Below are 13,548 nucleotides of genomic sequence, written 5' to 3'. Positions count from 1 at the left end.
AACAGCCACCGGTAGGATGCAATGATGCAACATACAGCAATTAAAACAAAAAAAAAGATGAAGACAAGAGGATATTATCACATCTCCCAGCATTTTCCATGGGATTAACCTCTGTTCTCATTAGAGGCTCATTTATCTCTGCGTTTCGTTCGCTAGCGACGCGTTTGTTCCTCAAGAACCTCGGGCCTGAGAGCTGCAGCCATCTGTCACTGGAAGGAGCTGCTCCTCCAGCAAACCCCTCTTAGATGTTAATTTGCCACTTCAGTTACTCAGCTACACCAGCACACACACAAAGTACTCAGAGCACAAGATGAGACACGCGGAGCACAGGCAGCAGCTCTGTGCTGCTTCCCATGACCCCAGGTTGGTCAAGATGTTGCCTTAGGAGTAAGAGCCCACACACACGTCACAGAATGCACTGTGGAAGCTCTGTTGAAGCATCAACTGTCATTGATTCAAACTCCCAAAGAAAATGGGCATGAGGCTTTTCTTCCTTGGACAGCCACCAAGCCATTCCAACACCCGTGGATCTCAAACCTGTGCTCTTTAGACCCCACAGAAGGGATTCAAACCTCTGTCATTTTCTTATGTTCTGTCTGGGGTCCAGAATAGCTTCTTCCTTTTAACCCCTACAATTCTGCCATTCTGTGCTTTTCCCCTCATTTCTTGTATCTCATTTTCTGAAGCAGCAGCACATCAGTGGGTATCTAAAAGAACTAAGTTACACCAGCTGATTGCCCCATACCAACCACACCAACCCCCTCAAAAACTTCTCACAGTTTGAAATGGGGACAAAAGGAAGGTAGAAAAGCATGCAGTCGAGTCAGAATCACAAAATCATACAGGTTGGAAAGGAACTTTAAGATCCCTAAGTCCAACCTCAACCCAGCCCCACCACGTCCCTCAGTGAGTTATTCAGCCCCTAGAAAGTAAGAAATGCATTATTTCTTGTGATACCAAAAAGGTTCATCTTTCAGGATCCAAACTACCTGCCTTCTATCCTGGAAGCAGAGCTGCTTGCTGCTGCAGACTGCAAAATATACCGAAACAACTACAGGCTTTGGCTACACAGAGAAATCCACAGCTTTGCTCTTAACCCTTTACCTCTGCCCAGGTACCAGCAGCACCAAGCCTTTAACACACAGTTAACTGGCTTTGATTCTGATCTGAGGGCTTGCACCCTTGGTAAACAGCAGCTCTAGCACCTGCAGAGCATGCTGGATCCTGGGATTTTCATTCCCACGTATCACAACACAGCGGTGCTAATTTGGAATCACAATGTTTTATTGGCAGGAGGTCACCTCCCCAGGTACAGCTCTGTATCCAGGGTGGTGACTTGAGAAACCATCTCCTATTTGATCTGAACTTGAGCTTTTGCAACTGTAAGTACAACCTTCAGCCTGATACTGTAAAAACAGCTGCTTTACTGCCTGCAGCTCTCCTGGGCACCCATCCAAAAGGTACTCAGAACCACACGGCACATTCTAGCCTTATGGTTTTGAGAAAAGCTTGCTGATTTGGGAAAAAGGATGATAAGTCACATCAGATCTCTTCCCCACTGCTGTCACTGCAGCAGTGTAAGGAAAGAAAAAGCATGCTGGCAGCAGGCAGAATTTAACATCACCGGAGGAAATATTGCTTCTGAGGGGTTCCTCACAATCAGCTCAGTGTTTTATGAAAGCAGGGATATGCAATGATGCTGGACAGCATCACTACAATAAATGGAAACGGGCCAGAAACTCTCAAGCCTGCTACAAACAGGATAATAAAGAAGGAAAAACTATTACACAGCTTCCTTGGGAAAGGACTGGAGAGGCCATTGAAAACTGCAGCGTGCTCCCACCTAGCAGTGGATTTGCTCCCTCCTTTACTCACCCGTGTTTCTCTTCTCCCTCCATGAAAGCACATAGGAATTCTCCCCCTGGGAGGCCAACACTGCTGGCAGATTTGACTGAGAGCTGCTCAGGTGGATCCACAGGGAGAGGCCTCAGGGGTGGCTAACAGAGACCTGAGTGGGCATGGATAGGGTTGGGCTGGGCAGCCCATCAGCAGTGAGACCCAGATCCATCACAAACCCATCTTCGCCCCTCCTGCTGTTCACAGGAGAAACTTTCTAATCCAACCCAGGTGGATAACTAGAACTAGACAGAAAATAAGGAGCACAGACATTACCTCAGTAACAAAGAGAGTGCGTGGGTCGATGATGTCCAAGAAGTGCCTGAATCTGCCATAAAATGAAGTCTGCAAGAGAAAGAAAAACAAAACGTGTTCAGTTAGATGAACACAAGCCAAGTGTTGTGTCTTGTGCCTATCAGAGTCATCGAGGTGCTGAGTGGGAGCTGGGCTCCATTGTGCCAATCACCACATCAACACAGGGTGAGAGATGGACTATGAACCTTGAGATTCCATTACAGTAATCAAGGCTTTATGGTTTGAGATGGTTTCTATTTGCACCCACTGAAGTACTACTTTCCAAGATGTCTGGAACAGCACAGAAAACAAGGAGAGGTGAGAGCCTGGCATTCCCCAGGAGGGTGCAGAGTCCAGACACTACAAAATGAGCCCTGTTCCTGCTGCACATTTCATGTTCCTGGAAGGCACCTGGAGCACTGATGCACTTATATGTGTGTTCTACTCTGCAGCAAAGACAGGACGTTGTTAGTGGGCATGGTGAGGATGGGCTGATGGTTGGACTTGATGACCTTGGAGGTCTTTTTCAACCTTCATCATAGAATGGCTTGAGTTGAAAAGGACCACAGTGATCATCCAGTTTCAACCACCTGCTATGGCAGGGTCGCCAACCAGCGGAACAGGCTGCCCAGAGCCACATCCAGCCTGGCCTTGAATGCCTGCAGGGACGGGGCATGCTTTCACCTGGAGCAGCAACTGCAGCTAGAAGACCAGGAAGGGATGCAGAAAGCTGGGAACTGCCTGAAGGGAGGGGAGGAAGCTGTGAAACAAACTGCAGGCAGTCATGAGCAGCTTCAAAGGAGTGCAGAGCAGTTCTGACTCAGTACCAGAAAACTAAACATCAAAAACTGAATGTAGGCAAACCCAAAGCACTGGACCACAAAACACTGAAACATGCAGAGCACATCATTGTTTCAGCCCAGGTCTGCATTCACCCACACCAGAGGTGGGCAGACGTGGGCAGCCCCAACATCCACCCAAGCATCAGTGAGGACAAAGGGACACGTGGTGGCCCACTCTGGTGGCTGACCTTCTTCTCTTGGCTCTTCCCAAGCAGAATTTGCACCCACTGCACAGAAAGGACACAGCCACCGATCTCTGCGTGCTCACAAACACTGGGACGCTTTTGCTCTACGGCCACGAGCAGGCAAACAACTCTTTCTGTATTTGCAGTGCTATAAATAAAGGATGGGAATATGGATGCAGCAGTGAGAATGGCATTTAATCACCGCCTGGTGTAATTTGATGAAACCTGCTGGCTTCTCTCTGCTGAATCCACGAAGCACGGAGAAAATACCACCAAGACTGTGACTTACTGAGGCAGAAACCCCTCCATAGAAGCAGATCCCAGGGGCGCTGCAGCCCCACCACCCTGCCTTGCAATCCTGCTCTCAGCTGCTCCTGTGCTCCATGCTGTTATTTTGCCATGTTCTACATGAGAATGAAAGGGGAAAAAAAAAAAAAGCCTGCAACTGAACAAAATAGCTTCACAGAAGTTACGGGGAAAAAAAAAAAAATAAAAATCCCAGTGGTTTTTAATTAGCGTTGACTTAATTAACGCTAATTCTGGTACTTTCTAGCGTTTGAGAGCTTGGCGTGTTGCTACCTTCCTTTGATTACTCACTCTGCTTCAGCAGCCCAAACCCATCCTATTGCAACCCAGGCCATTAGAGTGGGGTCATAGCATTGACTCATAGCACAGCGGAATTACACACCAAGGTCCAGAGCAAGAAGAATTGAGAATAAAGCCCCCCCCATGCATGGCCAGGAAGGGCAACCTGAGCTGCTGGGGGGCATCCAGCCCATGGCAGAGGTCCCATGGGGCTGAGGGGGCTCTGAGGTCCCTTCCAACCCAACCATCCTATGGTTCTACACAGACCAACCAGGAGCAGCTCTCAATTCAGTTCTCCACTTGAGAGATTTGCAATGCCCACGTGCCCTTTGCTCAGACATCACAGAGCACTTCATGGTGCAGGCTGCTCCAGGACCGACCGCTTTTCCTGCTGGCACTCAGGGCCACTCCAGCTTCTGCTTCTTTCATCTGCACTTCTAAAAGAAGCGGGGGGAAAAAAGTGAAGAAATTATCCCCCTGCCATCACTACTTCAAAGGAAAGACAGTGTGAAGACAGACGTGCTTCTTCCCTGGGCTGACACCAGCTCCAGGATGGCTCTGCTCACCAGGGACGCGCAGACAAACTCAATTGAGACGGAGCGCACCCCTACGGAAGGCAAGGAGACCTGACAGATCACCCGTGGCTCTCGTTTCTTTCCAAATTAGCAGAAGCTGTCTGAAAACACGACTACACAAACGTGCTTTTCTTTGCTGCTATTCATGAGCTGCTCAGAAGGAAAAAAGCACTCCTAGGATCATAAAGAACTCTGTAAGAGCAGCCATTCCAACCCCAACCCATCCCACCGTGCCCACTGACCCTCAGTGCCACATCCCCACTGTTCTGGAGCATCTCCAGGGATGGTGATCCCACCATCCCTGGGCAGCTGTGCCAGCGCCCAACCACACCATCCCCCCAGTATCCATCAATCCACACCCAACAGAATAAGGGGACATCCAAGTATATCCACCTCTTTCCAAAGTCTGTGCTGGACAGACCAAACCCTAGCAGTCAACCAGTCCCAGATTTCAATGAAAATTGGGGACTGTTGTTTTCATTGGGGTTATTTCCAGTTCTGGCCACTGTGATCATGCCATGGATAGAGCTTGCAGCACACCCACGAGTTTGACCTTCACATCTCAAACACATCCTGCATCTCTTCCACCATTTTATTCCCGTAACATCTGCTGTAGTAAACGGTTATTCAGAGGAAATCTGAATACTGCAATTTTCCTGTGATTAATCGGGGCTATTTTGGGACTGCTTCTCACCAGCCTGCGAGCAAGACTAAGTCCTAGAAGGGAATATTAATTCCCTTCCATGGCAGTTTGTACAGAGCAAGGGAGCGCAATGAGCTCCAGCTCAAGCCTGGATGTGCTGCAGGCCATGCAGGACGTAGAGGGCACCAGCAAAAATGCTCAGAGAAGGAAAAAAAAGGCATCAGGAATTTGGAGAGAAAGGGCAGGGAGTAAATGGCCACTAGCAAGCAGTCGGTTAATCACCTTCATTTAAAGCAGGTGGGCATTCCTCAGCACTGGAAGGAGATACGCACAACTTCACTCATTTAATTGCAGTGTGACTGTAAAAAAGATTTAATTAAGCCAGAGCAAAAGGCACACAGACTTGGTTGGGTTTTTTTTTTTTTTCTAGTTTAAAAAAAAAAAAGAAATTATAAAAAAAAAAGCCAGGCTTACGTCAGCTCTCAATTAATTAGGAAGAGATTTCAGCTAAACCACAGAAAATATATATTAAAAAATACAAGCCATTGAGCAACTGCTGGCAATGCTGTGCAATTCCACGCCGGGAGCCCACCCCATGTACAAGTTTGGGCTTAAGCTGTGCAATCACAGCCCTTTAATACTCTAAATCTGAGTCAATTAAAGGGCCAGGAGCCCTTCCCTGCACCTTCAGCCACCTGAAGAAAAAGGTGAGGGCTCAGATGCACAGCAAAGAGGCAAATCTTCATCTTCTCCCTCTAGCAGCAGCTCCTCTTCTTTCTGCTGCTGCAGGCTGTGGGATTACAGCATGGATCCTACAGGTTGGTTCACTCCAGCACACCTCCCAGCCTTACCTTCAGCTTCTCCACCCAACCCCTGAGCAAAAACACCCCGCAGCACACGACGCAAACTCCGTCTGAAATCCAATCCTGGCTGACAGAGATGTAAAAAAGCCAACGGATGGCTTTTTTGGCAGATTCGATGAAGTTAGCAGATAAACACCAAACCCAAAAGGTGTCTGTATTTCCTTTTCTCCTCTGCAATTCGTCTTTAAGCATGTGTTTGCAGAACCCAACCGACTGCATAGGATAAACAGGGTCAGCCCGAATTCAGGGCTGAGAAAGCCACGTTTGGCAGCTCGCACCGCGCAGCGCCTGCCAGCATCTTCTCCAGCAGCATCCACACACTGGGCTGGACCTGCACGTACAGCAAAGCCACAGCAGCTGCAAAGCAGCCTTAAACATCCCCCTGTAACCTCCTTAGGAAATCCCTGCTCCAAAGCGGATGAGGCGGCTCATCCACTTTCAGTAGAAAACAGCTTGAAAGGTGGAAGCCAGAGTAGGAACTTCTGTGTTCACTTAATATCCTTCTAACGCAGCTCTGGGCCCTCCTGTCAAGGCCTTCAGCAATTAACACACGCAATCAGCAAGCCATCAAGCTCCTGAGAGGCATATCTAATTGAGGGCTGCTTTATCTGCATGTTATTGCAGGGGTTGTCTGGGACACGGGAGGCGCGCGGGTTGACTCAGGGAGGAGTGAACACGTTGGGTTTTTGAATTCCCAGATCAAAGTGCACAGAGAGCAGGCAGCGACGATTTGCAGCATTAAGATCCTCACAGGACACTTCTGAGATAAGCACGCTCTGAGCCCATGACCACACATTGAGCCCCCAGCTCCCACCGAGTCCCACAAGCAGCACACGATGCTTGCAGTTGGCTTCATCCTCCTTATTTCCCTCTCCTTCCCCTACAGGATCCAAGATCTGGGACATCCTCCTGCTTGCAGAGTGCTTTTTCGAGAGCTGACAGCAATAAAAACCCCAAAGTTTAACTGGCACTATCAGCCTGCAGCAGTTTACAGCACTATTTGGTGAACCACCATACCCCACGCCTTCTTTAGAGTTTCCAAACACGCATTTATTTGGCCTGGATTGAAGCAGGGGCTGTGGGTCACAGCTTCAGAAACTTCAGTATGATGTTTTGGAGGGAGCAGACAGCAAAACCTACTAATGGTAAATAGAAATAAATAAAAAGCAACTGTGCTTAACAAATTAAAACTGCCGGTCAGAAAACGAAGCCCCTGTCACGCATTCTCATGCTTAATGTCCTTCTTCTTTTACCTAAAAATAACCTGCTTCTGTCGGGAGGCAAAAGCTGCTCCCAGCAAAGAAACCAGAAATGTGACCTGACAGATGTGACTTGCCTGAAGAGCAGGACAAACAAGTGAGCTGCAAAGCAAGAGGTGGGAGAAGGGAAACGAGCTGCAGGGCCGTGCTGGGGACAGGAGCCTCAAATCACTGAACGCTGCTCCATTCCTTCCACAGAACCATTAAGGCTGGAAAAAACCTTCAGGATCAGCAACCCCAACCCCAACCCATCCCCAATGACCACGTCCCCAAGTGTCACATCTGCACAACCTGTCCAGGGATGTTGATCCCACCACCCCCTGGGCAGCCGTGCCAGCACCCAGACCTAAGTTTTTCCTAATATCCAACCTGAAGCTCCCCTGGCACAACATGAGGTCACTGAAGACTCTGAACCTTAGAAACTGCCTCCTCTCCTCCAAACCAAGCCTCTTGTTGCTAGCACATAAACTTCTCCTTGTGCTTTTTTCCCTGCAAGGACAAAGATGCCTAACACAGCTCCTCTGCAACTCACACATTCCTCCCAGCACTATCCTGCAGCCCTGGAGATGGAGATTTCCTGACCAACCACATTTCAGGATGGGTAAATAAATACCAGCATGATCCGAGGAGGGTCAGGATGGTGCAACCAGGCCACAGGACCTGGCCAGGTGCCCTCCCTCACTTGCTCCACGACCCTAAAAAGCTGCCAGCTCCCGAAATGGGCTGTCTGAATGCACTGTGGACTTGGAACAGGAAAAAGGGCATCATTACAGAGATGGGAGGCAGCAGGACGCAGGCACCAGCGACCCTACCCTACCACCAGTCCTATATACAGCTTGGCAGAAAGAAAACTATGGGAACCAAATCAAATCCATGAAGAGGAGAGGGATCCTGTTCTCAAGGGTGCTTTCACCACCAGGAAAACCTCAGCCCTGGGACACTATGGAAATACACCCGGAGAGGACAGCTCTGCTCGAACGCGTACACGATCATTAACATCCTGCCATACCCCTCGAAACATTTTCTAAACGTTGCTACAAGTGACAGTCACTCCTTAATGAACAGAATGCACCGATTCTGTGCCTGACGCGCTGCCAAGTGTGCCTCGAATCATCTGTGGTGTCTAGAAGGGAGTAGTGTCTCCTCCTCCTCCTCTTCTCCTTATTAAAAAGCTCCGTCTCCCCAGGCTGAGCATCCCTCGGTTCGTGCAGCCGAGCAGGCACACCCTTGTTATAGGGCAGCCGTGGTTCTGGGGAGGTCCCTGCACCACCTCCTGCCCTGAACCCTATGGAGGAATGAGGGATAAGTCAATGGGGAAGAGCACAGACATTTGGTCCTCTGAAGGAAGCATAACCAGGCTCCTCCACCACCCAAATGGGCGGCTTCGGTCAAGCCAAGCTCTGGGATCTGCAATTAGCGAGTCAGATGGTTGGCACACAGCGGTCCTGTGCAGATTTCGTGTGGATGGTGGGAAGAAAGTCTCCTTGGAGATTTCCCCAATGGCGGGGGGAGGACTTATTAGCGAGCAGGCTTCGGCTCCTCCTCGATTTGATAGCTCTGATGGCTCTTTCCTTTTCACAGCGGCTTCATCCCGCACCAGGAGCAGCTGAAGGAGGCTGCAGGAACTTTGAGAGCTGTATCAGAAGCTTGTGGCAAAAACACAGAGGCAATAGTGTCCAACAAAGACATCTCAAGACCCCCAAAAAATGCCCCTGGAGATCCTCCCAAAAGACCCCTCCAGGAGACCTCATTGTGGCCTTCCAGTACTTGAAGGGAGCACATAAACAGGAGGAGGAACATTTACGAGGGTGGATAGTGATAGGACAAGGGGGAACGGTTTTAAACTGAGACAGGGGAGGTTTAGGTTGGATATTAAGAGGAAGTTTTTTTACACAGAGGGTGGTGAGGCACTGGAACAGGTTACTCAAGGAGGTTTTGGATGCCTCATCCCTGCAGGCATTCAAGGCCAGGCTGGATGTGGCTCTGGGCAGCCTGGGCTGCTGGTTGGTGACCCTGCACATAGCAGGGGGTTGGAACTGGATGATCATTGTGGTCCTTTTCAACCCAGGCCATTCTGTATCCCCAGGAGGTGCCTCCAGACCCCCAGAGGCCACCTGGGGTCCTCAAACAGCACCTCGAGGTCTCCAAAAGGACATTCGGGGCCCCCCAAGGCCCCCAAAGGGCCCATCATGGCCACCGCTTTGCACTTCAGCCCAAAGCAGGCCCCAAATCCTGCAGCAACCCCAGAACCACCGCTTATGGCAACACCACATTCCTCAGCACAAAACCACCACGGATCTTCCATGCGTTTTCTTTTAAATCGAGGCTAATTACTGCATTGTGCACCAACTCCAAGGGGCCCAGCAACCTTGCCCCCCCCCCCCCCGGTCACCTCCACACAACCTTGGGCTCGCAGACACTCCACCGGGTCCGGGCTCAGCCCGTTCTGCCCCCCAGGGCCATGTAACGACCTTTCAGCTCGACGCACGCGCCCCTCCCGGGACCCCCATCTCACTCCTCAAACCCTCCCCGGTCTCGAACCCGCGACCCCACAGTCTCACATCGCCCCCCCCGTCCCCGCAGCGCCACAGGGGCACGGCGGGACGCTCCAATCGCTGCCCGCCGCGGGAGCCGCCGCGAGGCGGGGCGCTGCGGTTCTGAGTGACAGCGGCGTGGGCCAATGGGAGGCAGAGCGCGGACCAATCAGCGCAGCGCCGGAGGCAAAGGGGGTGAAAATGGGGCGGCGGGGGGCTGGGGGCTTATCTCTCGGGGAGGGGGGGCCCGACGCCGCTCCCGTGAAAGACCGCTCCCACCACCATGCCCGTGCCCTTCCCGCCGTCGGTACCTGCTCGAAGCGGGGCTTCCCCAGCTGGAAGGGGGGATAGTCCGCCGGCTCCGCCATCCCCTTCGCGCGCTGCGGGCGCCACTTTAAACAGCCTCCCCCGCCGCCGGGCCCGCCCCTTGCGCCGCCGCCTCTCTGATTGGCCACGGCCCTCCGCAGCTCCCGTGGGGCACGATGGGAAATGTAGTGCTCACCAGGAGTCTGCGCTGCCGGCGGCGAAAGGGACGCTGGGATAGGCGGCCCGCTCCCGCCGGCCAATGGGAGCGCGCGGCGGCGAGGGGCAGCATGGGAGATGGAGTCCTCAGGGGGGCGGCGCACGGGGCACGATGGGAAGGGTAGTTTGGCGGGAAGCTGAGGGGGAACGCTGAGGGGAGAGGGCCAGGACACAGGGGCAGCATGGGGCCCTCAGAGCAGCCGTCGGGTTTGGATATACACAGCGTGCCCTTCTCCTGTCTCATCAGCTTCCATCGCCTTCCACGCTTTCTGAGAAAGAACGGTTGAATTTAGCAACTAACGAGGGTATCGGAGGCAACACACCATGTCTCCCTGGCAGAAACATCTTCTTACTTCCCTAAAAGCATATGTGTATCTCACTCGCAGTTCATGTTTCTGACCCATTCACCTCAGTGTTCCTCCTTTTTTCTACCCGAATGCTGTTGTTTCTGTGACAGAACTGCCATAAGGCACGGGGCAGTGAAGGAGCGTGACAGAGACAGCAGCATTCACGTTAGCTCTGTACAAATGACCACAGCAAGCTGAAAGCTCCTAAAACCCTCGTGTTTCATCCTTTCCTCGTGGAAATACATCTTTTTATGCTGATGGGCAGTTAACAATTGCTTTTAACTATTACAATCATGTCGTTCCTTCCAACCAACAAGAGCTCATGGCATCCAGTATCACCTCCCCTTCTCTGCATCACTGTGGGACGGCACAAACATGTGCCTCCCAGGAACGGACAGGGAGAAGCATACAATCATGGAATCAGTTGGAAAAGACCTCTAAGATCACCAAACCCAACCCCAACCCAACCCCACTATGCCCACTGACCACGTCCCCCTGTAGGGCACTCCTACCCTCAGGCAGACATCCCAATTTGTGCTGAGGGAGCACTCAATCCCTCACAGTGAGCAAAGCCCCGCTCCCACAACCAGTTCTGCTGACTGGACTTGTACCCCCTGCTGCCCTCGTACCTTGTCCTCAGAGTTAATGGTTTGCTTCTTTTAATTAAGTCCAGTTGCAGTGCAGGCTGAGCACATGTTGCCTACAAGCTTCCACGGGGCTTAAGCCTCCTGACCCCACAAGACACCGCTGCCCTTCTCACCCCCTCCTCGTGGTGTGGTGTCCCCCTTATCTCAAAGAAAAGCAAGTCATTAGGGTCTGCTTTTCTTTGGGCAGGGTCTAACCCTGCTCGGAGCCCTAACACCATCCTAAAAGGGGAAAAACATCCTGTTGCTACAAGTAATATTTCATAAGGCAACTTATCCTTTTCTAAAGGTTTCATCCTGTGCTTCAGAAAAGTTAAACTCAGGAAAGGTGAGGGAACTGGGCTCATTTAGCTTGGGGAAGAGAAAGCTCTGGGGAGACCTCAATATGGCCTTCCAGTACTTGAAGGGAGCATAAAAACAGGAAGAGGAACAGCTATTTATGAGGGTGGATAGTGATAGGACAAGGGGGAATGGCTTTAAACTGAGACAGGGGAGGTTTAGGTTGGATATGAGGAGGAAGTTTTTCACCCAGAGGGTGGTGAGGCACTGTTCCAGGTTGCCCAAGGAGGCTGTGGATGCCCCATCCCTGCAGGCATTCAAGGCCAGGCTGGATGTGGCTCTGGGCAGCCTGGTCTGCTGGTTGGTGACCCTGCACATAGCAGGGGGTTGAAAACATGTGATCATTGTGGTCCTTTTCAACCCAGGCCATTCTATGATTCTATGAAAAGCATTAGGGCTCTGCAGTAAGTATGGTTTATAACCCAAATCTCTCCATTTCTATACCAGGGAAACCCCCCTCCCTCCCATTGCTGTTCGAGCCAGATAATTGATACGATCCCTAATGTTGACACACTAAATGTTTTATAACAACAGAGGGGAGAGAATCTGTTTATCTAAAACCACATTTGGAGTGACATAAGACTATCACTTTTTTGGTTAAATACCAGAAAGAATATCAATTCTTTGGCTGATATCAATCTAACCAGATCCATTCAGACTGACAAGTCGCGTTTCAGTGGCATGGGGAAGAGAGGAGGGGGGAGGGGGGGGGGGAGGGTTCCTTCCCTAGATCAGCAACTGTTAACTCAATATTGGTATTTATTTCCATTTTGGCAGGGGGAGGAACAAAACCTTCAGCTACAGAGCAAACTTGTCTGGAACCCAAGTGAGATTTGGGGTCTGACGGCCGCCTCGCACGTGACAGCTGGGTGCGCAGCTGGGCTGCCTGCTGGCTCTGGGAGAAAGTTGCACGAACGCTTCTTGTCGGCTTCCATCTGCAAAGCCAGATTTGAAGAAAACTTGCGTCGGGCTGCACAACTCAGGCTTCAAACAACAAACCCAGCCAGCTCTTCTTCTTTGGGCTGACGGTTGGACTTGGTGAGTTTTGCGCTCTTTTCCAATCTTTGTGATTCTGTGGCTGTATAATTCTATGATTCCTGTAGGAATGAGGCTTATTTGCATAAGTCCCAACTCAACGTTGAAGCTTTCAAGCAGGCAGAGATTCAGCATCATCCTGTCAGTTTCAGCAGCACTAAAGCCTTAATATCTCTTTTTTTTTTTTTGGACTTGACAGCCTCCAACAACCCCACCTTCTAATTACAGCCACTCTGCTCCGTGCGCTCCGCCATCTGCAGAACCCCATCTAACCTCATCATTTCAGGCTGCCTTTACTCAGCACAGCCTTTCAGGGGTCGCAGCTCATTGCCCTGACCCCGCACAGCGCTGTGCTGAGCATTTCCTCGGCTCCCAGGGCTAACATGATCCCTGGACAGGTGCTGAGCTACATAACGGCTTGTGGTCTGGCAGGAGGAAAAACAAACTGGGATTAGAGCTAACACAACTCTCCCGTCACTGACAGCAAAGTCATTTACCAAAGCTTAAGGGGAGTTAATTTATTTTTTTTCCTGAAGGAAAAGGCATGAATGAAGAAAAAGAAAAAAAAAAAAAGCAGACTTTGAGAAGGCAAACAGCTGAGTGATAAAACAGGTGGGTGGGATTAGGGCAGAGAAGCTAGAGGCAAAGGTCTAGGCTGCGGATCAACCCTCTGCCAAGCAAAGAAACATAAGCACTCAGTACCCCAGAGGAGCGGGTAAAAGCATGGCACAAAGCCGTGCTGCCTCCCTGTGCACGCGAGGCTCTGAGCTGCGCGGTGCCTCCGATGCAACGTGAGCTCTGTTTTCTCCCCCAGCACCACACGGTCAGGGGCTCTGTCCTCTCCTCAGCTGCTGTTTTCCCCACAAATCCTCAGGAATGCAATCACAACTTTTCTGCTCACAGTACCTTAGGGCCAAGCCAGGAGCGAACAATGGAGCTGCAGACCTGAACCCCCAGAGCAGCTCTGTGGCACACGCAAGAAAGC

General features: G+C 51.0%; 1 protein-coding gene across 2 annotated transcripts in view; it reads right to left on the bottom strand.

The window, feature by feature from the left end:
• The window catches only part of SFXN5 (sideroflexin 5), a 79,287-nt gene extending 69,203 nt beyond the window's left edge, over nt 1-10,084 (bottom strand). Inside the window, exons 1-2 of one of the 2 annotated variants that reach the window (XM_042871753.1) lie at nt 9,988-10,084; nt 2,173-2,241 (exon numbers count right to left, since the gene is read on the bottom strand). In XM_042871753.1, the coding sequence (XP_042727687.1) occupies nt 2,173-2,241; nt 9,988-10,044 (126 nt within the window). In that variant the 5' untranslated portion in view covers nt 10,045-10,084. Of the gene's footprint in view, nt 1-2,172; nt 2,242-9,545; nt 9,563-9,987 lie in introns of those variants that run through there. The other variant, XM_042871754.1, reaches the window with a different exon arrangement.
• Between the last annotated feature and the right edge of the window lie 3,464 nt (nt 10,085-13,548).

This window comes from Lagopus leucura, unplaced genomic scaffold (assembly GCF_019238085.1).
Source record: "Lagopus leucura isolate 7727_CA_CO unplaced genomic scaffold, USGS_WTPT01 Super-Scaffold_100004, whole genome shotgun sequence".
NCBI lineage: Eukaryota > Metazoa > Chordata > Aves > Galliformes > Phasianidae > Lagopus > Lagopus leucura.
This window is presented reverse-complemented; position numbering and strand designations above follow the sequence as displayed.